The 23,763-nt window shown below is 38.1% G+C and overlaps 2 protein-coding genes across 2 annotated transcripts in view; both read left to right on the plus strand.

The window, feature by feature from the left end:
• The first annotated feature begins 809 nt into the window (after window positions 1–809).
• prlra (prolactin receptor a) lies at window positions 810–15,351 on the plus strand. Its single transcript, XM_008326071.3, has 9 exons — window positions 810–1,161; window positions 5,371–5,466; window positions 6,195–6,327; window positions 7,832–8,001; window positions 9,012–9,178; window positions 10,292–10,433; window positions 11,564–11,660; window positions 12,102–12,171; window positions 12,647–15,351. Exons 2-9 carry the CDS (start codon window positions 5,394–5,396, stop codon window positions 13,652–13,654), a joined length of 1,860 nt encoding a protein of 619 aa, XP_008324293.1. The 5' UTR covers window positions 810–1,161; window positions 5,371–5,393; the 3' UTR covers window positions 13,655–15,351.
• A 329-nt stretch (window positions 15,352–15,680) lies between these two features.
• The window catches only part of agxt2 (alanine--glyoxylate aminotransferase 2), an 11,773-nt gene continuing 3,690 nt past the window's right edge, over window positions 15,681–23,763 (plus strand). The window contains exons 1-11 of the mRNA XM_025062062.1: window positions 15,681–15,929; window positions 16,823–16,911; window positions 17,021–17,211; window positions 17,562–17,685; window positions 17,768–17,862; window positions 18,783–18,876; window positions 19,087–19,180; window positions 20,159–20,259; window positions 21,229–21,321; window positions 21,535–21,667; window positions 23,583–23,698. Of these exons, the coding sequence (XP_024917830.1) occupies window positions 15,839–15,929; window positions 16,823–16,911; window positions 17,021–17,211; window positions 17,562–17,685; window positions 17,768–17,862; window positions 18,783–18,876; window positions 19,087–19,180; window positions 20,159–20,259; window positions 21,229–21,321; window positions 21,535–21,667; window positions 23,583–23,698 (1,221 nt within the window). The 5' untranslated portion in view covers window positions 15,681–15,838. The remainder of the gene's footprint in view (window positions 15,930–16,822; window positions 16,912–17,020; window positions 17,212–17,561; window positions 17,686–17,767; window positions 17,863–18,782; window positions 18,877–19,086; window positions 19,181–20,158; window positions 20,260–21,228; window positions 21,322–21,534; window positions 21,668–23,582; window positions 23,699–23,763) is intronic.

Raw genomic sequence — 23,763 nt, forward strand, 5'->3', positions numbered from 1 at the left:
TGAATGTGAATGGGGACAGCAGAGGCCATGTTTTCTGGAAGATCCAGTAGAAACATAAGAGAAAATGACATGATTTCTAGACAAAAGTGAAGAAAATACTACTGTATATATTTTTTTAAAAACCTGTTCTACTTGTGCATATTCATCATACTGCTGTGAAGTATTTGCTGATTAACTGATAACTAACTCTTAGTCACCACCAATATACAGTAAGCTTCAAATAATTGAATCTGGTTTTTTTTCCAGTGAAGTTTGCTCGTGAGATTAATAACGTTCTGAATAGTTTTGACTCAAATAATAACAGTACGTTTCTGCATTACTACAGACTGCATTTTCAGTACCCGTGTACTATCAGTAACTGATGGGAGGTGTAGCCTTTGTCACACCTGCATTATTGAAAGTGTCAGTGTCAGCCTACCTGTAATCTAAATCCTGAACCTGGGCACAATGTATTAAATCAAACTCAATAAGATACTATATATATACTTATATATATAAAAGTAGCTATATATATACTATATATATATATACACATATATACAGTATATACTATATATATATACTCCACCCATAGGCATCATTTAATTTATTTTATTGTATACCTTCATGTACATTTCTTTCACTGCACTGTGTGCCACAACAAATTTCTATTTATTATCCTATCCTTAATTCGTAGGTGAAAACCTACCTGGCAATAAAAACGTTTCTGATTCTGATTCTGATATAAAACCCACACTGCAGTCTAAAAATAGTATATCTTACATAAATTAATGTATAAGTTAATGTACCTTGAGATACATGGGCGCATACATTTTTGTTAAAAGCCTGAAGTTCTTCTTTAATCTGGATTGTTTACAGCATTAATCCTTGAACGACGCTGGCCTTAGCCTGGTGGGTGGAGTGTATTTATGCGGAATCCGGTCTCACACGTGTCCCGCCCTCTCCTGCTCGGAGAGAATCAGTTAGCGTCGGCGTTTGTTGCTTCAGTCGCTGAAGGCACAGCGGATCAGGCGCCAGCCGGAAATGCATATGCCCCGGTTTTCTGGTATCCCAGGTAAACAGTCGGTCTGGTCGTTCATAGTGATCCGTACTGGTGTAGGCAGCGCTGACACTCCGCGGAACTTAAGGAGGACGGAAGAGTCGCAGGGCTGACAGCTGATCGTGAGTAAACCCACCCACCCAGAGTGGCAATTAAAGGTGGAGGAATAGAAAAAGTTTAGAGGATGTGATGCTGGTTGATACACCTCACCTTTGTACTCCTACTCTGTATTCGAGTAAACTTTGCAGTGTTGATGCCGTACTACACGTTTATATACAGTATATGTTTCACTTATTTGTATTATTTGTAAGTCTTTGCACATTCATAAAGGATTTGGAAATCCAATTGTTCAATCAGAAATGATCAAGCACCATAGAGTATTGTGAGGTATGTTATACGGGTTAGGTCTTGTGGTTGTGAGGGTGTCCGTGCGCGCGCATATCTCATGTCTGAGACCTTGGATTAGGGGTTAAGAGTTAATTGTGCTTAGGTTAAATTAGTGGGTGGAGGAGTATTATCTGGTTTTACTTAAAGGTGGGGGGTTTAGGCTTCTACTCATCCTTCACATGACGGCAATTAACGGCTTTTTTTAAATTAAATGAGGAGTTTTATTGCAACCATATTACTGAATATTTTTCAATAAAATGTTTTCTGCTTCTATAGTAATAATAATTCATTAAAATACATTATCATGTACTTTGTTTGATGGTATAACCGAAATATAATATATATTTCATAAGGGCTGTCAATCGATTTTAAAAATATAATCACAGGGTAGCCGTTGATTCGTCATGATTATTCGAGGTAAATCATTATTTACTAAATATGACAAGTCCCCTTTTCCCTTGTTTTGTCGACTAATTCTAACGATGGAATTATTAATATGGAAGAATGTAAAAGAAATGTGCAAAAGTATGACGATCTAGTGGATTTCAATCTTATTACTGTGCATCTTAAGGGACGCCAATAGAGCGTGTGGAGAGTTGTTTTCAAAACGTTGGTAAAGGCGTTGTCCTCAGCAACGTCAATCAGTCAAGACTTCCGAACAGTCCCTTTGGACAAGGGTGTTAATCGGCTTTGACAACTGTAGCCTTATGAAATGTCCTGAGCTCAGCGAGGCTGGTCTCGCGCATCTGACCGGATGTTGAAGCCTGAGGGCTTGGATGATGCTAAAATACTTGAAATGCCTGAACTCTTCAAAGTCGTAATGTGTTCAAGTCTAAATCCACGTCAGAAGCTGCTAGGATCGGTTTTCCTCACAAAAGACGTGTGTGACACAGAAACAAACTAAAATTAACCAGCCGTTACTATTAACCATTAACCAGAGTTAATGAGACCTAAACACTGCCTTGTTTTTTACACAATACACCAAGATCACGCCCTTGTTTTTAGTTTTTAGCTCACCTTGTCCTTTAATGAAGTTCCTAGAAATCAGCAACCGTGCTGGCGGTCAGACCGGTTTGCCTGCAGCGTTTACCACTGTCTACAGGTTGTTACGCTAAATGTCCAAATGACAGTTCACTCCCAGTTTATGGATATGTTTATTTGAACTGATTATGTTTCTGTCTTGTTTCAGTGTTGTGATTGAATTTTGTGTGTTGAATTTTGAAGTGTAACAACAGTGTTACCTTAAATGTGTGCCCCGAGAAATTAGCATTTGAGTTAGCGTTCAGTATATCAAAAGCCTATTTCTGCATGTATACAACACTACACGCACAGGCAGTGAATTTAACAGTTAATATGAAACAGACAAACATGGCTGTACAGTCAATCATTTCAGAATAGATTGTGTACTTTGTTCCAGTGCTTGATTCTCCTCATACAGTGGAAGGACACAGTTTCTTAGAATCATCTGCTGACCAGATGATTTTCTTTAGCTCTTTTTAAAATGTGTGGTAGAACACATTTTCGATCTCATTTCAGTGTTTTAGGACTAAGAGATAATTGGTGACCAGAAATCCTCCATTTTATTGCTTTGCTAATTGGGGTTCACTCTTAGCCACATATTGATCTGAATGGCAAACATGATATGGTCTCATGGTCTCATAATTGTCACTAATGCATTTTAAATTACATTTAGAAAACGTCAAGGCTGTTGAACGCTGAATAAATTGGCATCACTATGAATGTTGACATTCTTTTAAAAAGGGTGTGTGTGTGAACACAGTGCTGGATGGATTGATAGAGAAATAGAGCCATACAGATAAAAATGTATTTAAAAAATATTTATAATATGGATATATATCTTCATATATATTTCCAGTCATATGTATAGAATACATTTGTCTTTAATTAGTCTTTATTTAGTCTCCAGTCCTTATATATATTAAATATATGCACATTTGTGTTATATATATAATTATATATGTGTGTGCGTGCATGTTTGTAACAAAGAAATTTCACCAGAAACAGTGATGTTCCAAGTATAAAAATGCAAAACTTTTATTACCAGTGCACAGTAACAGTGTACAGAGAGCACGAGAGTCAGAGTGAAAACTCTCCCAGAGCAGGAAGACGCTAAATAACCCTGCTGTATCTAACACAGTAGGCAGATAGATACAGCAGGGTTACATATTGATAATCCTAGCACAGGGCTACATAGACTGGAAAATTCCACTCCTTCCATGTTCTTATCTATTGGAAAATTTGTGTGAGTCTCGGCGTAGCCATGATGCCCCTTTATTTCTGGTTTCGCTGTTTGCCCAGTACTTTCTCACTGCAGCTGCTGTGAACTTCACAAGGCTAATGATTATTAAGCAGACGTATAAGTTTACGTCAAATGACAAATGAAATGTAAATGTCACAACATAAATGTGCACCACTTTTACCATCTGTCAGTGAACTTTGCACAATGCTGCGCTACTTACCAGGCTGAGAAGCTTATTCAGTTTGGTTATGTAAGAACGCTGTATACAGTAGGAGGCTATTTGTGTTTCACCTTAATGCCAATTACCAGATCTTGGTGACAATGGTACCATAAAGACGCTGAAATGAGGGGTCATAATTAGTCGCTGAGCAATAACTGAGCCTCAGTTTGAATAATCTTTGGAACAAATTTTGTTTTATTTTGACTCTAAACAACACTTGTTGTTTCTGTTGGGAAACAAGGTGTTTTAATTGTTTTTTTTTTTATTCAAATCATGACAGGTCAGTCATAATAATACCCAGTACATATGTGAAATGTCATTTTCATAGTGTAGTGGTTAGCACGCCTGCCTCAGAGAGTCCTTGGTTCGATTCCCAGCAGAACCACATGCTTGGCGCTTGCTAGGGGCTGCCTGTTAAAAGCATATCTGCAGCTAACACAAAAAATGTCCCAAATATGGGACCAATACAGTTCTAATTATTATACTGTAAACTTCAGTGAATAATATCGAAAAAGAAATTTTTGATGCACATCTCAATTGCCTACTGTTTTGTAAGGTCACATGTTTATTTTCTATTAACACATTTATTTATTATATCACCAGTGAGTGACTCTCAATTGTGATTTATGGATTGCCATTAAGACAGCCATTGGCAATACAATATATCCTTTAACAGCTGCTGTTTCCATAGCAGCCATAGACCGATGCTATGAAAATTAGAATGATAGAATAATAATAATGTAATATATTAATATTATTTATACTTATATTATATGACAACCTACATATATATATTTATGTTTTATATATATATTTAGATACAAGGGTGTTTCTTTCTTTTTTTTTTTTTTGTCTTTCAGCATGAGAAACAGTCCCCTCCTCCAGCCCCCTCAACCTAGCTCTTTTTTTAACAACCTGAAAGGACCAAACAACATCTACAAATTATTCCTAATTGAGTGCAGGAAGAAAGCATGTGATGCCAGTGACTCTGGAGGACTCAGTCATGTTGAGAGTCGGATTATGCAACTAGGCAATTGGCCGCTTGGTATTAACCTGTGCAAACTAACAACATTTCTGAAAATTAAGTTCTTACTCTGCTAACATCAGCACTTAGCCTGACATTTAAAATGAAACCTCTCTGTTTACGTTACCAACATCCAACAATGGGTTATTTAATTTGCATTTAAAGCGACATTGCCTTTGATTGCCTTATTAAAATACCCCATGAGGTTGAGCGTAATTGTACTTAACTGACCTTAACTGTATTCTGTCCTGACACATGTACAACTCAAGTGTCCAAACTGCCTCACATCGTGAAGAAATTCTACTGCCGTAACACTTCCTTCTTCCTGTTCTGCAAACATGTGACTTGAAATAAGCCATGTAATCCTTGTGTTGGCACTGTTTATCACATTGGTCAAAGATTTACTGCTCTCCCCTTTGCTTCATGTGCCGCCGGCTAAGGTTTGTGACTGGGTGGTGGTGCCATGATGAAGAATGTTCCAGGTTCTCTCCTTCTTCTCTTGGTGATAAACGTCACTCTGGATGCAGAGAAAATAGGTTAGTGATTGTAGAAAAGGAGGAGCTCTGCACTTACAACATTACATTGCTCTTTTTATATGTCAGTTGACGTGGTGAATAGAAAGGTTAACTGACGGTTAACACCTAAATATAAATATAAAGCACAGCATAAAGTATGGATTAATTTTCCTCGGGGATCAATAAAGAAATATACATATACATACATATATAAATATATATGTATGTATATGTGCATATATAATACTATATATAAGTCAGGCATAAGTATATTCTCCTTCTGTTCATTTATACCAAATAGCTTATATATGCTGTATTATATATGTATATATATAATAGTTCTATATTTACCATGTATTTATTTATTTATAGTATATAGTATTATACATAGAGTATATTTAGTAGAGTTTTATATGTACTATATAATTATTGTACATATGTATTCTATGTAGTTTATATACAGTATAGTATAGTTTTATATACTGTTTATACCATATAACTTGTACTTATGCTGTAGTTTCATACACTATATACACAATTTTTATCTCTGCATGTTTTTTATATATTGTATGTAGTTTTTTTTTGTTTGTTTTTTTTGTATGATCGTTGTACTTAGCCTGTACAGTGTTATTGTTTGGTACTGTTGTTTGAGTACGACTGTGCAAGGACAACCAAGTCTTATCTTCTATCTCTGACTCACTCACTATTCAATGTCATTTTCTTTTCCTTTTTAACGATTGCGCCTGAAGGCCTCCGTCCTCCAGGCAAACCAGTTCTAACCATGTGTCGATCTCCTGAGAAAGAGACATTCACCTGTTGGTGGGAGCCAGGCTCAGATGGAGGGCTGCCCACGACATATGCCCTGTATTACACCAAAGAGAAGTGAGTTCCCTTTTTTCCTTGAGTGATTTCTTCACCAAGTACCTGCTGTAAAAAACATGCCTGTTCACATGTATGGTGATCAACAGGGTTTGTAAGGATTGATTCCTACAATCAGTAAAGGCAACACGGTGGTGATTTTAATCCCCATGTTGGAGGAAGAATAGAGCCGTGGAATCAGATGACATTTTGGTTCACAGCACGAGCCAGAGGTGTGGAAGGACGACTAGAGAATCATCCTTCTAGATCCTAATCCGGAGATTAGGCATTATTAGGGATTATGTTGTTTGGATTTTATAATAATGGAACCTGTGCAGGACTGATACTGCGACAGTTAATTTAAAAACATGAGTACATTTGTACTATCATGGGACAAAATCAATATAGAGATTCAGAATATATAACTGGTAATAAAAAATATAAGAATGCAGATTTACCATCTAATCTGAATCTCAGAGAACTGGTTATTATAGCTACACAGTAAAACATTACATCACTGAAGAGTGAAGTAGAGTCCAAGTGTAAACTGCTTCTATACAAGGTGCAGTGAAAATCAACCAGTGAAGTGACCACAGACGCAGCTGAATGAGGCGCTAAACAGAAGGAAAGCGACCGATCGATCATCATTTGTGACCATTGTAGCTTTCTGTCTCTTCCTTTTATCGTACTGTGGCGGTGATTTAGCCTCGCGTCTGTCCTGTGCTTTCCATCCCTTTACCTTAGTCTGTTTTTTTTAATTATTATTATCCTGGTCCATAAATTGCAATTTAGTGCCATTATCATTTCAGGACTGAAAACCTCTTGTGCCACAAAAACACTTATGTGAAGACCGCCAAATTCTAAGTAGCTGAGATGAATCTGATTGTTGTGAGATTTGTGTCAATAAGTTCTTTTCCTTCAGCTCTGACATTGTTCCAGACATTTTTATTGTAACTGAAACAAGTTTTACACCAGTTAAATAAAATTTTGTATTTGTTTTGGCTCATTTTTTACTCTTCAACATCTACCTACAAAGGCCTGTGGAATTGAAAACTTGACAGACCCATACTGTATGTGGTTTTGTGACTTGTTCTTTGTCTGTTTAAAAAGCAGCATTTTTTTATAGCCTCTGCTGTGTAGTTGACTTGACCTCGTGAGCTGTAGAAGTAACAAAACAACTCCTCTGTCCAATTATCAACAGCGGAAGCTAATTGCTATCATCAGTCCCCGGTGGTATTTGCAGCCGTGTCCAAGTAACCGCAGCATAAGTAACAGCAGAGTTGCTTTGATTGTCGTAGAGATGAGGCAGTAGAGCAGCAGGGAAAGCAGTTGGTACTCAGGGTTGAACAGTGACGATGGCAATGAGCAAAATGAAAAAAGATTCTGAACACTGAAGCTCACTTAAAAAAAAACAACGTCTACGTTTGTACTGTTTTATGAATACATGCAGTTCTAGAGATACACACAGTGACAGTCTGGTCACAAAGAGCACGTTGCGTTAAATGTTGTTCTCCTCTATCTCTGGCAGCTCTGATGCGGTGTTCGAGTGTCCTGACTACCACACAGCTGGAAAAAACTCCTGCTTCTTCAACAAGAACGACACATCCCTCTGGGTGAACTACAACATCACTGTGGTGGCCACCAACACACTGGGCAGAACGTTCTCTGACCCCATGGATATAGACGTGGTCTATATCGGTAAGGAGCGTTTTCATAATTAAAATCTGATGAATAATGAATAGTCATTACAGTGTTGACGGTGCCGTGTTAAGTCATTGTAAGGCGTCTTGTTCACCAGTACGTATTTTCAGTAGGGATGTCCGATAATATCGGCCGACCAATATGTTAGCATAATTATGTGATATCTGTAGGAATCGTTATCAGTATTTCCTCCGATAATGAAAATCTGATTAGGCAATGCCTGGGTTACGTCAAATGATGTACGCCCTGAAAAATAGTTTTGGTCTAGAGCAGTGTTTTCCAAACTTTTTTTCTGGGGACCCATATTTTAAAAGTCACAGACGTTCACAACCCAAGTCAATAGACATTATTTGTGAACTCCTTAAATAATTACGTTTTTTTTTTATTGTCCCACTAATTCCCTGAGCCCCCCACTTTGAAAACCACAGGACTAACTAACTATTAAATTCAACAACTGCGACTGTTTCACCCTCAGATGTTGACATCAAATAGGTAAATAAATAAACATCTTATTAAATATGAACACAGGACATACGTGTTTCATGCTATGCGACGCTACATCAATATTGTAGAAGGTATCGAATTAGTCTCATTGTCACGTTACAAGGCCTTTTGTTGGTTCATGGAATAACAAGCGGAGCTGCAGGACTTACCCTTGAAGCGACTTATCTTTGTCTGTTCCCTTTATATCCAGAGTCCTTACTGACGTGATCTCCAGACTCACTCTGACGTGATATTATCATCATTATTTTTGTGAAATGTCCCGCATTGCCTTGACATTTGCTTAGCTGTAAGCTCTGATGTCAATATTTATCTTAACATTTCCGTCATACAATATGGCAAAATATCAGGAAGGTCCTTTCAGAGCACACTGTGAGTAGGTTTACTGTTACACAGGAACACAGATAGTGGACAACTGGTTTAACCTGCACTGTTGCGCGCCCACATGTGACTTTTACTGCTTCCAAATTGTTAACCTGTTCATTTCTCCTTCCTCTCCTCTCAAGTCAAACCTAATCCTCCGGAGGAGCTGAATGTGACTGTAATGGAGGACAAGAGCTGGCCTTTTCTCCGGGCGTCATGGGAATCACCCGACAAGGCTGATACTCGTTCTGGATGGATCACTTTAATCTACGAGCTGCGTGTCAAACTGGAGGATGACGGTGAATGGGAGGTATGAAGAGTATGTGGTTCACCCGGCAGCCTTTAGCTGCACACTTTACAACACATTTATTAATAAACTGACATTTTTCATGAGCCAAGTCAAATTCATAACCACATAGAAATACCGTATTTTCCAGAGTATAAGCCGCGACGTATTTCCCACGATTTGAACCATGCGGCTTTTCTATGGATTTTTCCTCAGCCGCCAGGGGGCGTTCTAGCAGGAAGTGCAAAAACGAGACGGACAGGGAAAGTCAGTGCAAAGAAGAACACGCTAGTTACAATATCCGGTGCGGCTTATATATTTATAGTATTACACGCTAGTTACAATATCTCTTAGCTTACAGTCCGGTGCGGCTTATATATTTATAGTATATATTTATAGTAAATTTATATATTTTTTTAACTTAGTGGGTGAGGCTTATATTCAGGTGCGCTCTATAGTCCGGAAAATACGGTACTTTAAACCAGCGGTCCCCCCAACCCTTGGTCATGTGGCGCGACCTCTCCCTTGTTACACACACATGTATCCTGTCTTCTCCTGTTGACCTGCATTCCTTTCCACTCCCAAGCAAACCTCCACCTCTCCTGGTTTTCCTCCACCTGCTCTTTACACTCAGCACATAATACAATGTCAGCTGCAGACATCACGGTCCACAGGGCCGCATGCCTGACCTCATCTGTCAACCTGTCCATTAGCACAGCAAACAAACAGGGGCTCAGAGCTGATCTCTGAAGTAGCCCCACCCCTTACTTGAACCCATCAGTCACTCCGACAGCACACCCAACACCCACATAATTTTTTTTAACACTATAATTGATTAATTGTTTTCTTTTTGTAGGCTTATAGGTTAAATTATAAAAAATATTGTGACAGCATTGTTAAAAATAAAGCTTTTAATAAAAAAATATATTGCTTTAATTTCTTGTCTTAGTGAACAGTTATGATCAGAATTCTTAATTACTGAACTGGAATAAAATGTTTTTCAACAACTAGTTCCTTTTTAATCCTCAAATAAAAAATGTTGTTCTAAGATGCACATTTATTTACACTGAGTACTTTGCTTCTTTGAATGACAGCTAATGGGAATTATTGATCGAGCCTCTCGTGTTGCATTTCTAGATGCATCTTGCCGGCCAACAGAAGGTGTTTAACATTTTCAGCCTGAGGTCTGGTGGGACATATCAGGTCCAGGTCCGCTGTAAACCCGACCATGGTTTCTGGAGTGAATGGAGTTCTACTTCCTACATCAAAGTTCCAGACTGTAAGACATTTTCTCTATAATATCTTCAGTAAAGTTCAGTGTTAAAGAATTAAGAATAAAACAGCTGAAGTAGTCAAGTAAACATGTTACACATTCTTGTTGGATAATTAGAAAAGATTATTGTCAGTTCTTATTAAAGAAGTTCTTATTTTATCCAGTTCACATATTGTGGTTGTGGTTCTGTGGTAGGCCATGGATTCCCAAATTGTTGTGCACATTTGATCTAGGTTTGGAGTGGGTTTTCTTCACAATAGTCCACACAATAAATTAACCTATCCTTTGTAAAAATTTAAAACCAGAAGCTGACATTTGGATTAATAAATAATGCAGACTATCTAGCCATCCATCCATCCATCCATCCATCCATCTATCTATCCATCTATCTATCTATCCATCCATCTATCTATCTATCTATCTATCTATCTATCTATCTATATATCTATTCATCTCTATCTAGATTTGGCTCAATAGGGTAAACCTATTTACGGTAAACAGCCAACACTCTTTTCACTTTAACCGTTAAGGATCGTCAAATGACTTCCATATCAGCGTCAATGCTGAATCATTAAGTGAGAGTTCCAGTTCATGCTGCTGATGTGGCCTAATCATTTCAAACACTCTGTCCCTGGGGTGGCCCTAATTGGAAACCATGCAGTAAATTATTGGCACCAGATAGTTGACATCAGAGACCTCCACGTCTTCTGTCCCCTGTGGACAGCTAGCATAAGGAGTGTCCAAATTCTCCTTATTAAAACAAGAACTAAAATCAACAGCTTTAAGATGCTAAAGTGAGAGATGACTTCGGATTTATTATTATTATTATTATTATTATTATTATTATTATTATTATTATTATTAATAAATGACGGTTTTTATACCTGTAACACACCAAGTGACACGTTTCACAATGACCTAGTAAACAAACTTTTTGGAAACAGTGACGTTGCCCCCTGGTGGCAGCTTGATAGAGCTAATTTCAATAGGTTTCATTGACACAGGCAGAATGGTGAATACTGTGGTCACCGTTTATACCTTACACCATAGTTATTGCACCATTTTAAAAGTAATAAAAGCACCATTTTCTGAAAGGCATAACATTCCAGTAAAATTGCTGTTACGTTTCTTTGCAGATTTCCATCGCGAGAAGTCGATGTGGATCCTTGTTACCGTCTTTGCTGCCTTCATCTTCCTCATCGCTGCATGGCTGATACACATGAATGGTCACAGGTGAAATGGGAAGCCTGGAATAACAATAACAATTAATGAACTAAACAAACCCAGATCAGGATCAGCTGGTTTCTGGTCCTTTAACTTAGGGCTACTGCTTTATTAATGAATTAACTCAAGATTACAAATCTTCCCCAAAGGTTATCTATATATGTGAGCTTTTTTGATCGCATATATGGAACTCACATAAAGAACCTTTATCATATGGTGTAGAAATAAGGATAATCTATGCTTTTAGTTCTAATTAATCCAAATTAAAGTCATCAGACGTACAATGTGCCTCCAGGTAATTAACCTGTCCAGTTTGATGGCCACTCCAGGTGCTTCAGTATGTTGAAGTGAATTAATGAAGTGAGATAATGACTCACAGTTATTTTATCTTCCATCTGCTGTTGCTCATTTGTACTCTCTCTTATATGTCCTTCTTTTCCATGTGAGAAGTCTGAAGCATTGCATCCTGCCACCAGTTCCTGGTCCTAAAATCAAAGGATTTGATAAGAAACTTCTTAAGGTAACACAACGCACAACCAGGCGGGCTGTAACTGGAAGTTATGTTCATGAAAATTATTATTTATTCGAATTACAAATATTGTACATTGCTCTGTGTGAATTACAAATATTGTACTGTGTAAGCAAAAAAAATGATCAGGTTGAGAAACTCAGCAGCATGGAGCAAAAAAATATCAGGTTGAGAAACTCAGCAGCATGGACGCTTTTTAAGCTTCCAAAGCCCCCCCCCCCCCATGAAATACTTGGCGGGCCTTGAGTTTGTCAAAACAAAGTTCCTAAATATTACATTTTTTTTCTGTATATTTCTGCAACAGAAAGACAAATAACAACAGGTAGATGTATGTGTATCCAAATGACAGAATGAATACTATGGAAATCAAAAATCAAAATTTGACAGCCCTGATATAAATATCATATTTTAAAAAGTATCATGTCTTTTCTGTAATTCTAATTGTCGTTGTCCTCCTCCTGTGCAGTACGGGAACTCTGAGGAGATTTTGACTGCGTTGGTGGTGCCTGGTTTCCCTCCGACCACGTCATCCACTTGCGATGACCTGCTGGTGGAGTATTTGGAGGTGTACATACCCGAAGATCAGGAGATGATTCTGGAGGAGAGCAAGGCCGAACGCGACCTTCTCAAATCTGAGGCATTGAGGTCTGACAACGACTCAGGCCGAGGCAGCTGCGACAGCCACACTCTGCTAATGGAGAAGTGCGCTCAGGTCAAAGAGACAGATATAGGAGAAAATCCAGTGATGAAGGAGAAACAGAGGCACCAGCAGGAGTGGAATGAAAGTCCCCTGGCTTATGCTCATAAAGATCTACTGAGTCCTGACATGTCCGGTGGAAGAGTGAAGACCTGGCCTTCTGTCTTCTCTCCACTCCCTCAGCAGAGCGCTGCTACACTGAGTCAAACAAACCCACTGGTCATGGCCAAGCAGCACTGCCACTCTGACAGCCTGTTTCCGCTGGGCTCTACATCCTCCTACTTTAACCACACTGCTCACAGCACTGAAGAAGCTCACAGGCATTCAGAGTTTTACACAACTAACAACCATCCTCAGAAGCTCCAGGCCCGCAGTGACCTCAACATCTCCAACATTGGCTACAGTGAAACACCCACTAGTCTGCAGTTGCCCCCCATGCAGCCCACCAGCTACGTTGAAGTTCAGGAGGTCAACAGAGATAATATGGTGCTTCTTCAGCCTGCAGTTTCCAAAGGTTGCTGTGGTGACGGTCGCATCGACAACAGGGAGGACTACAGCAAGGTGAAGGGGATGAGCAGTGACAAGGTGCTGCTGCTGCAGAGAGATGTGGTCAGTCATGAGATGGACTTAAGCAAGGAGCAGAAAATCAATGGTGCGTTGGAGGCCGACAGCTCATCACCCCAGGTGTCCACAGTCTCTCCAGCACAGAATAAAATGTCCCCAACAGTGGATGGTTATGTCGACACTGCCGTCATGTTCACCCTGCCGACTCACTAGCTCAGTTTCCCAACCATTTTTGTGCCACGGCACATATACTGTATATCATCAGGAAAAAACCCCTCAGCAGACAACCAAACAAAAATCTCACAAAAACTATATGTAATGAAATATAATAATATTCTCGTTTAAATTGACTAAATATGTACTCTTATTTAGTTGAAGACAATGCTGATATACTGGCAGGAATTGAAGAAAGGCACTCGAAAAAATCTTCAACAGCTCTGATTATTTTTCTTTTAGTTTTCAAAGCCATCTGCTGCCACCTAGTGAAGAGTATGTAATTCTGCCTGTCACATATAGACGAACAAAGAAAAATGATTTGCAATAAATAATTATTTACAATAAATAAACAATATATTTATTGTATTATTTATTATAACATTTAATACACATTTATTATATTATTTTTATAATAAATAAAAAAAAACCGTTTGTGGACCAATTAATTGATATTTGATATTTTTTTACGACACACCTAATGATCCTCTATGGCACACTAGTGTGCCACGGCACGGTGGTTGGGAATCACTGCACTAGCTTCATCAGATGACGATGAGGGAGGTTTAGGATTTTGATAAAGTTGTTGTAGTTTGGACTGATACCAACAACAGAAATCAAACAAAAACACTGGAAGACCCCGGAAAGAACTGTTGGAGAGAATTTAATATATTGACCCAATTAAATCAACAATTCAGGATTGAACAGATAGTTATATTGTACTACATTCTTCTTAGTAGAGTGGGCTCAGCCACATGGGTACACAGAGGACGTGGGGATTGAACACAGTCAGTTACCTCGAGACCTTTACCCACATTCAGCACGGGTCGCACACACAAATGCCGGCCATGTACACTTCATATCCTACAGTTACAACTTAAGTGTGATGTCACTTTGTGTATTCTGAAATGTAGTTGTTGTTGTTAAAATTGTTTCTCATGAAATCATGGCTGTCTTTTTTTTTTTCATTTTTCAACCTTACCTCTCTCCTGTCTCCTAACACTTACGCTGCTAACTTGATTAAAAAAAAAAAACACTTTATGAAGAGAGAAAAGACTTAAGACAGGTGTGGTGGTGGGGGTGGGGTGTCACACTGACATTACATTTTATAGATAAATGTTAAATCTGAAAACAACATTTTTCTCAATGATTGCTTTAGGTTTGTTTTATGGGGTAAACGTGTCACGATAACTGCCTGACATTGTACAACATTAACCTTAAGTGACTTGTTTCTTCTCTTCTCTGGTCTTTAGCTAAATGCTACATTTAGCCATTATTTTTATTATTATTTTCCACTATTTTCCTCTTGGTTTTTTATTCTTTGTTTGTTTGTTTTTGCCAAGAAATCAATATAAACATAAGAAACAATTTTATTGTTGTTAGACCTTTGTAAAAAAAAAAAAGTCTATTTTAAGCTAAATCTATCAAATCAGGGCAAACCAAAAACAAGCAAAGCAAAATTTCAGGCAGAATGAGTTAAGTTATTAATGAATGGCGTTTTTATTATTAATGTCTCTTTTGAAAGACTTTGCTGAAACTTTGTATTGTTTTGTGTCGGTAAAACAAAATACACCAACAGTTTCTGTAATTCTCTTGTAATCAGTTGTCTGACCCTTCAAAGTTGTTTTAATTTGTTGATGTTAATTCAAATGATGAAAATAAGACTAAGAATACAAATAAAAAAATGTTTTCTTTCAGCAAATGTTTCTGGGGTTTTGTTTTTCATTTGGAGAAATACAACCCTTAACATAAACTTTTAACCAAATGGTCATTCTGATCCGTTGTTGTTGTTGTTCTGTTAGTATAGCCTGTATTCTGATCCGTTGTTGTTGTTCTGTTAGTATAGCCTGGTCGGTCGCTGCCTGCAGCTGTGATCCATGGTGTGTGGGGGAGGGGCGTGGGTGTGTGGCCGTGGAACATTCTTTGATAGTTTCGAGGCAATAAAAAAAATAGAGTACAGTACTTTTAGTCCGCCCTGTGTTCTCTCAGGTACATCTTGACGTGCGTGTTGCGCTGATATTTTGCGCAGGCTTTCAGTGTCGTCACGCATTTCAGTAACGGCGTGGGTATAGCCGTGGGCTTACGTAGTCTGATGTTCACTGAACTGTGTTGCAGAGCAAGAACAAACGGTGAAGTGACTGTGTTCCCGTGTCGACAGCTCTCGAGACACTCAGCACTGACAACATGATCAAACTTTTGACCAGTGGTCGTAGTGAAATCTCAGCACGACTGTCCAACTGTGGACATTTTTCGGTCAAATTCAGCCAGATAGTAGGTGAGTTGCCATAGAGACAAAGAAGTATTCAGAACTGACGTGTTGTTGTATTGTCTGTCTTTTCTGATTTAAATAAGAAAAAAAAAAACGAGACAGAGTGGGCTCGTAAGGTACTGGCTTGAACTTTGAACTTTAACAAACTAAAACAACTGAACATAATAACATGGGGTACATAAGTATAAATCATGAAATTATTTTTTACGTATGGTTACAGTTTTTTTTTTTGGTTGTTTGTTTTTTTTTAAAAGAAAAAGTGTAACCTGACCGTGACGTGTTTTAAAACAGTTCAAACATATTCTATCATTAGAATACATTAGTCCGCTAAGGTCGACGTAAAATGTGATGTAATAATGAAATAATTATCTTGAAGAGGGTTTTAATATAGGTAATAGTTTTATTTTTGTTGAATGTATCTGTTATTAACCAGGATTAGCAGCACTAAACGATTTGTTTCGCTACACTCAACTACCGCTACGGCTTAGGGACCGTCAACAATTTTCTGTTTTCGGGGTCGTTATAAATTAAAGTTATAAAAGTTATATAAATAAAAGTTATAAAAGACTTTCCTTTTATTGATGCACCGTGTGAGGCACCGTGTGGTTTAACAAGTTTTTGCTGCAGAACTCAACTGAAACATATTTAAAATACCTTCCTTCTTATAGATAATCATTACAAATACTTCACTGGGACACAAATAAAGAAAACACTGACATACTTGAAATTGATTGACGTTTTCATTTGCCATTATCTCTAAAAACATTCAAAAATAACACAGCTGCAAAGTGTGCATGTGTACTTGAATCGTATCTTTTAAATGTAACGTATTTGAATGCAAGTTGAATATGCTCTTGGTGGAATTTTCCTGAACTGTACTCATCAAATATCAATAACAGGTCCAGCATGTCAGAAACTGTCACCTGACTACTCAAGCACAAACATCCCAGACATGCCGCCGTGCAGCTTCAAACCAGAGGAATACAAGGTCGCCCTGTATCATTGATTCAATACATATGTGTGTGTATCCCCCCCCCACACACACACACACACTGATGGCATAATGAAACTTTTCCTGTTTGACATGTGTTGTTCAGGGTATGTCGAAAGAGAGAATGCTGCAGATCCGCAGACAGTACTGCAACCCCATGATAATGAAAGGAACCTCCTACAAAAACCCTGTGTTCGTTAACCAGGGCTACATGCAGTGGCTGTGGGATGTTGATGGGAAGAGATACCTGGACTTGTTTGCGGGCGTGGCAACTGTCAGTGTGGGTCACTGCCATCCGTAAGATTCCTTAATTGAAAGTTTTGTACATTATCCCTGTGTGAAGAAAATACATTTGGATTGGATTGATTACATTTTACATACAACGGGGCAGTGGCGGCTTAGTGGTAAAGGAAGCGGACTTGGGTCCGCAAGGCTTCAGGTTCGGGTCCACCAGCTGCCAAGTTACCACTGAGGTGCTCTGAGCATGGCACTGTCCCCACACACTGCTGCCCACTGTTCACTTTGGTGATGGGTTAAAAGCAGAGGTCTTGAGGTTGTGTGCTGTGTCACAGTGACAAGTAGTTCACTTTCCTATTTAAAATGACAGTTTTGTTGGTGTTGTTCCGTTTTGATCTCCACACCTGTAGGAAAGTAACAGCAGCTGCACAGGAGCAGTTGAAGAGACTGTGGCACACTACCATTATCTACGTCTACCCTGCTATCCATGAATACTGCGAGAAACTAGCTGCCCACATGCCAGACCCCCTAAAGGTACTGTTTGGATTTCTGTTTCGATAGAATGAGGCAGTTAAAAAAAAAGCTAAAATGTTTTCCTCCCCGTTTCTTCTTTAAGATGGTATATCTGACAAACAGTGGCTCCGAAGCCAATGACTTGGCTATGTTGATGGCTCGATTTCACACCGGCAACCACGACATCATCACTTTAAGGTACAAGCCACTGTACTCTCTTGAAACTCTTGAAAACTCTTGAAAAGAGATTTAGTAAATTATTTAGTAAAGTGGGACTCCTTAATCAGGGTGGATGTAAGTCCTAAGGTGGGCTCTCTGAATAGCTCGGTCTTCAAGAGCTTTTTGAAAATAGGCATGGATTCAACTGGATGTTTTGTATTCTGCAAAGACTGTGTAAAAAATTTGAAGCTCAAGTCACAATATCATTTGGTTTTCACTAAAAGAAAACATTTGTTTGGCAATAAACGGACAGACATTCCCAATGAAATTAAGGAGAAGGGCTAAATGGCGTGTTAATAAATAATTTTTCAAAAGAACAAGGTTGTTGAATATTCCTTTATTCAAAGGCGAGTCTAAAACATGTGGTAAGGCATTCTTTTTGTTGTATATTATATTATTATTATTTGTCAATCTAATTCAAATTAATTCCGTTTCATGAAGGATTCCATTTGAGCGATGTTCTTTGTAAAAAACAAATTTTTTTTGCAGGGATGTTTTTCCTTCTGCTACACTCCTGCTGTGGTTGTTGCTGCTAACTAACATCTAACGTCTGTCGTTAAACCGTGTCTGAAATTGTCCTGCAATACTGTTGTCGCAGTTAACTGTGGGTTTTATTTTTTTGGGAAACTGGTCCCTCAGAAGGAGTTTTTATGTGCAGGTTTGGACCTGTTTAAGTTATTTTCATATGTTCATAATGTGCAAATATGTATAGTGTATGTATATTTATATATCAACATTTTTATTTGTGTTTATAAGTGTATAAATATATGTAAGTATATATGTGTGTGTGTAAATGTATATATAAATATATATGTGTATATATTTATATATATTTACATAGATATATTTACATATATATTTATGTGGTGTGTAACTACACAAAATGCTGTGTCTTCCAGGGGATCATACCACGGTGGCAGTCCTCAGACCATGGGACTTACATCTTATGCATCTTATAAATTCCCTGTCGCTAGCAATTCGGGCTGCTCAAATGTATGTATTTAACAATATTCATTATCATATATTGTGAGTCACTGCATATATACTGCGTAAAATTAAACATTGCAATATAAGTGCATACATGTACAGTATGTGTGATTCAGAAGCTGACTTCAGAAGACTAATAATAGTAACACTGAGAGCCAAGATGATGTGTGCTTTCTGAGTGACGGGTACTGACGGTGTCTGTGCCTCCAAAAACAGACCATGTGTCCTGATGTGTTCAGAGGTCTGTGGGGAGGAAGCCACTGCAGAGACTCTCCCGTTCAGACCACCCGAGACTGTGGCTGTGGCCAAGGTACACACTGAACACACACACACCTTTAATTTAATTTCAATTTGACAGGAATAGCTTTCAAACAGTGTGACATTTGCAATGTGCAATAAACAAGTAAATAAATACACGTGAGAAAACTGCATAAAATGTGTTTTTAAAAATGGCCAACATGACAGCAAAAGTGACAGATATTCCTGGTTTAAACTTTCGACCTGGTCTCTGTTGATCATTTACCATGTTCACCTTTAACCTGTCATCGTTTTTCAGGAACTGTAGTCACAGTGTGTTTGTCAGTTTGACAATTTACCTGGAAAATGTCTTTAAATCTGTGTAGTTAAAGTAATGTTCACACACCTTCAGCTGCAGTGGTTTATTACAGCTAAATAAAGTTAGAGACACGGCAGCAGAAGCAGCAGTGGGCGACCCTTAGTACATCATTTCAGGCTAACAAATAATTAAACTGAACCTTCTACCAGGCCAACCAAACTCTGTTATACGGGGCAAGTACAAATTATGTTGTAAAAATATCTGCTCCCTCTATGACACACCCTATTACTAAAATCGCATTGATGCACATTTCACAAATTTATTTCAGATCATGATTGAACTTATTTTGTCAATGTCATCAATTTATCCCCCAAAGAATTTATTTCCATTTTAGGTCAGATAATCCAGTGTTTCCCAAACTTTTTGGAAAGTCACAAACCTTCACGACCCAAGTCAATAGACATTTTTCATAAACTCCTGGGAAACAAGATGCAAGACGACCCAAAAAAAATATTCTTGCAACCCAGTCTTTGAGAAACAATGAGATAATCCATAAAGAAAACACCAGAGAACAAAAAAAAGAGGAAAATAAAGGAAATAAAAAAGGCGTTCAGGTAAAAACCAAAGTTTTATAGATTAAATCTTAATAAACTCATTAAAGAAAAAAACGAAAAAAAACAAGCTGTTACATACAGAAAATTTGAGAATATGTCAAATTTTTTTTTCTTCAAGGTCACTGCATGGCAAAGGAACAGTACATTGGTCAACTCAAGGAAACGTTGGCTACAAGTGTCCCTGGTCGGATTGCTGCTTTCTTTGCGGAGCCCATTCAGGTCTGATTATGGCTCAGTTAGAATGACTACAGCGTCATACTGACATGTTTGTCACTAGGAGCCTAAAGGTGTCATTCAAACATTTGAACTTATGTGTTTTTCTACTGCAATTAAATGTCTCATTGTTTATTGAAGTAGGTCAACAAAGTCAGAAAAAAACACCTATAGACACACCTTAACTCTTAACTTTATTTTAACCCAGTGTTTTTTAACCCTAGGGTTGCAACCCACACGTGGTCGTCTGGTGTTCAGATTAGATCACCTGAAATGTCTAGTGATTGATAAAAAATTTGAGATAATTTTTTTAAAACTAATTATTATTATTTTTTTAAATAATGGTTAAAAACACAACACATTCTAAAACAACTGTATTTTTTCACCTTCATGAATATAAAATAAAACAAAAAATAAAATAATGCTCCCCAGTTGAACTGACACACTCCTTACTGGAAAGTAGGAGTCAGTGTTTGTCAGTGGTGTAAAAGCTGTGCTCACTTTCTGTTCAGCCATGGAACATTTTATTAGTCTATCGTCTAACGTGATGACGTCATAGTTTGACGACTTCCTGTAATACACAATTATTTGGTTTCTTGGAATAGTCTTCTGTTTATAAGGAGAAAACCAAACCGACCAACTGGTTGGTTTACATGTTGCCCCAGAAATGAGTCACCTGTAAAACAACACCTCCCTGTTCATAGTTATACATAGTATTATTACACTTATATTTTTACTTTTTTTTTAACTCTACCCTATGTGTTAGTATATTTTTACTTTTTTTTTTAACTCTACCCTATTTGTTATTGAACTGTTGGGAGAACACAATGAGCACAATGCTAACAATTTCTACAGTGTGTGGCATATGTACTGAAACACAAGTTATAAGGTAACATTTACTGTGAATATATATGATAAATGTCAGAGCGGATTACTTCATAATTTTAATCTCTGTAAATGTGTGTGTTCCCACAGGGAGTGGGAGGAGCGGTGCAGTATCCTAAAACCTACCTGAAGGAGGCTTACGAACTTGTCAGAGAGAGAGGAGGCGTCTGCATAGCTGATGAGGTTGTGCACGTTAAACAGATTAGTGTCTGCAATTTGAAAAACGTTTGCAGCACCTCTAAAAATGCCTTTCTTTGCATTGTTGTCTATATATGATAGACCTGAAACTGATCGATAAATAGAACTGAGTTTCCTTACTTCCTGTACAGTACATGTGTCTTACTTGAGTGGTGCATATCTGTGTTTTCAGCTGACCATGTTCTCTGTCTCCAACAGGTGCAGACTGGATTTGGACGAACAGGAAGTCACTTCTGGGGTTTCCAAGGACACGATGTTCTACCTGATATCGTTACAATGGCCAAAGGCATAGGCAACGGTTTTCCAATGGGAGCTGTTGTTACCACACCAGGTGACTGTGGGTGTTTTTACCTCTCTAATCGATCACGTCAAGTCTGAGGTGAGGTCTACACAGAGGTCAGACACAATGACGTGTGGCGTCATCTGTTCATCACATGAATGGAGTTCAAGGTGCGGTCTGAAAGAGAGAAGCTGCAGAAACCCTGGTGTTTGAGAAACTTAAAATTATTTTGACTTTCCAAACCAAAAATAAAAACTGAATCTCTCCCAAGCCCAGAGGTGGTACAGATGAGCTGTACCTCCCAGTCCAATAAATAGATCTCTACTTTGAACCAGCTTGAACCAGCTTCACAGAGAATTTTCATCGCATATCTTTTTGAGATTAGTCAGAAATATATGAGTGTATATATATATACTGTATATACCATGTAAATTAACTAAAACAGTTCTAAACTGCACATAATAAATGAACTAAAACAGTTCTAAACTGCACATAAAAACTCTGTCTCTGTGTGAGGGACCAGTTTCCAAAAAAATAAAAACACAGTTAACTGTGGCAACATTACAGACAGTAATAGACAGTACCTGAACTCTCACCTGGTGACTGCTGGGACTGACCGCAGCTCTCTGTGCAGCCTTTAAAATAATTACACAGCCGTACTCAAACTCTTAAATACTGTGGGGTTTTGATAGAATTAAATGCTATCAAGAGTTTCATTATTTCCTTATTACACTATAAATGGTACAATAAAAGTACTAAAGTAAAGTAGTATAGTATGATATTGTAAAAACTTCAAAAAAAATTCACAAGTTTGTCATTTTTAAGATTTACTAAGCCATATGTGCATGGAAAACAATAATGAACAACAGCATCACAAACTTTGTTGTTGTCCACACAGAATAAGCAAAATAAATTAAAATTCTACTGGGTGTTCATCATAAAAACCAACAAGAAAAAAAGCAAATTATAAGAATGGCAAACAACAACAATCATCTAAGTCCTATGGTTTTTTTTCTTTCCCAAATACTAAATCTAAAAATGTTGGCGCACATCAAAATCTGAAGCACAGTCCTATTTCTTGGGTTAAAATTGCTCAGACGGTACCGTTTTATCAGGAACATGAAAAAGTATTTCAAGACGGGGGATTTTTGAGATAAACCTCGAACAGAGCTTCAGTTAAAAAGGAACAAGCTGTTGAATTGTGTGAAGGGAAAAGAAAGCACAGAGTGAGTCATCGGTAACAGCGAACATCAGTTGATCAGATTCAGTCCACACATACTGACAGTAGCACCTGTGGGCTTCACCTCTTCACCTCACTCTACTGCAGGCATGGCCAACCCGCGGCTCCGGAGCCACATCTTTGCCCCGTTTCGTGCGGCTCTTAAGTTTATGTACATTTTTTTGGTTGTTTTTTTTTTTTAATGAAACGTGAATCACACGAGCATGAGCGTTGATGCAAATGACTTGGAGGGAAAAACCACTAACTAGTTTAGATTTACCAAAGTCACTCTCAAAATGGCAGGTAAAAAATGCACAGCAAAAATGAAAATTTGAAGATGAACACAGGACACAGGATTTTTAACCTAATGGCAAGCCATTCTGCTCACACTGTATGTCAGGCATCATTAGCACGATGCTAGGATTCAAATCTTTAGTCCACGCAAACATCGACCAGAAATATCCAATGGGGACTCATGTGGCTCTTTGGAGTCACACAGTACAAATTGTGGCTCTGACTGGTTGGTCAGCGCTGCTCTACTGGCTTTTCTGTATGCTGTATCTGTACTTCACCATTAGTAGAACAATAGCTGCAAATCTAACACTCATTCAACCATAAGGATGTCGTTATGAACACGCCAAGAGGAAGATAAAACACTGCCATAGATTTTATTTGAAGTGATGTTTTGATTTTGAAATACCAGTAAGCAAAGGGTGTGAGCTGATTTTTTTTTTGTTCCTTTTGCAGAAGTCGCTGCTTCATTTGCCAAGTGCCTGCACTTCAATACATTTGGAGGAAACCCCATGGCTTGTACCGTTGCTTCAGCAGTACTTGATGTAAGAATTCCATCCCTGTTGTCGTGGTAATCTGGACAAGAGAGGCGCTGAGTGAACGAATCCTCGAGCACAAATCATGCCAGCACATTTTT

This window comes from Cynoglossus semilaevis, chromosome 14 (assembly GCF_000523025.1).
Source record: "Cynoglossus semilaevis isolate Cse_v1.0 chromosome 14, Cse_v1.0, whole genome shotgun sequence".
NCBI classification, from domain to species: Eukaryota; Metazoa; Chordata; class Actinopteri; order Pleuronectiformes; family Cynoglossidae; genus Cynoglossus; species Cynoglossus semilaevis.

Excerpts from the sequence above, each read along its gene's own strand:
- prlra (XM_008326071.3), top strand. The coding sequence starts at position 5,394 with ATGATGAAGAATGTTCCAGGTTCTCTCCTTCTTCTCTTGGTGATAAAC. Across the intron at positions 6,328-7,831 it reads CTGTATTACACCAAAGAGAA|CTCTGATGCGGTGTTCGAGT; the intron begins GTGAGTTCCCTT and ends TATCTCTGGCAG. Across the intron at positions 11,661-12,101 it reads ATACACATGAATGGTCACAG|TCTGAAGCATTGCATCCTGC; the intron begins GTGAAATGGGAA and ends CCATGTGAGAAG.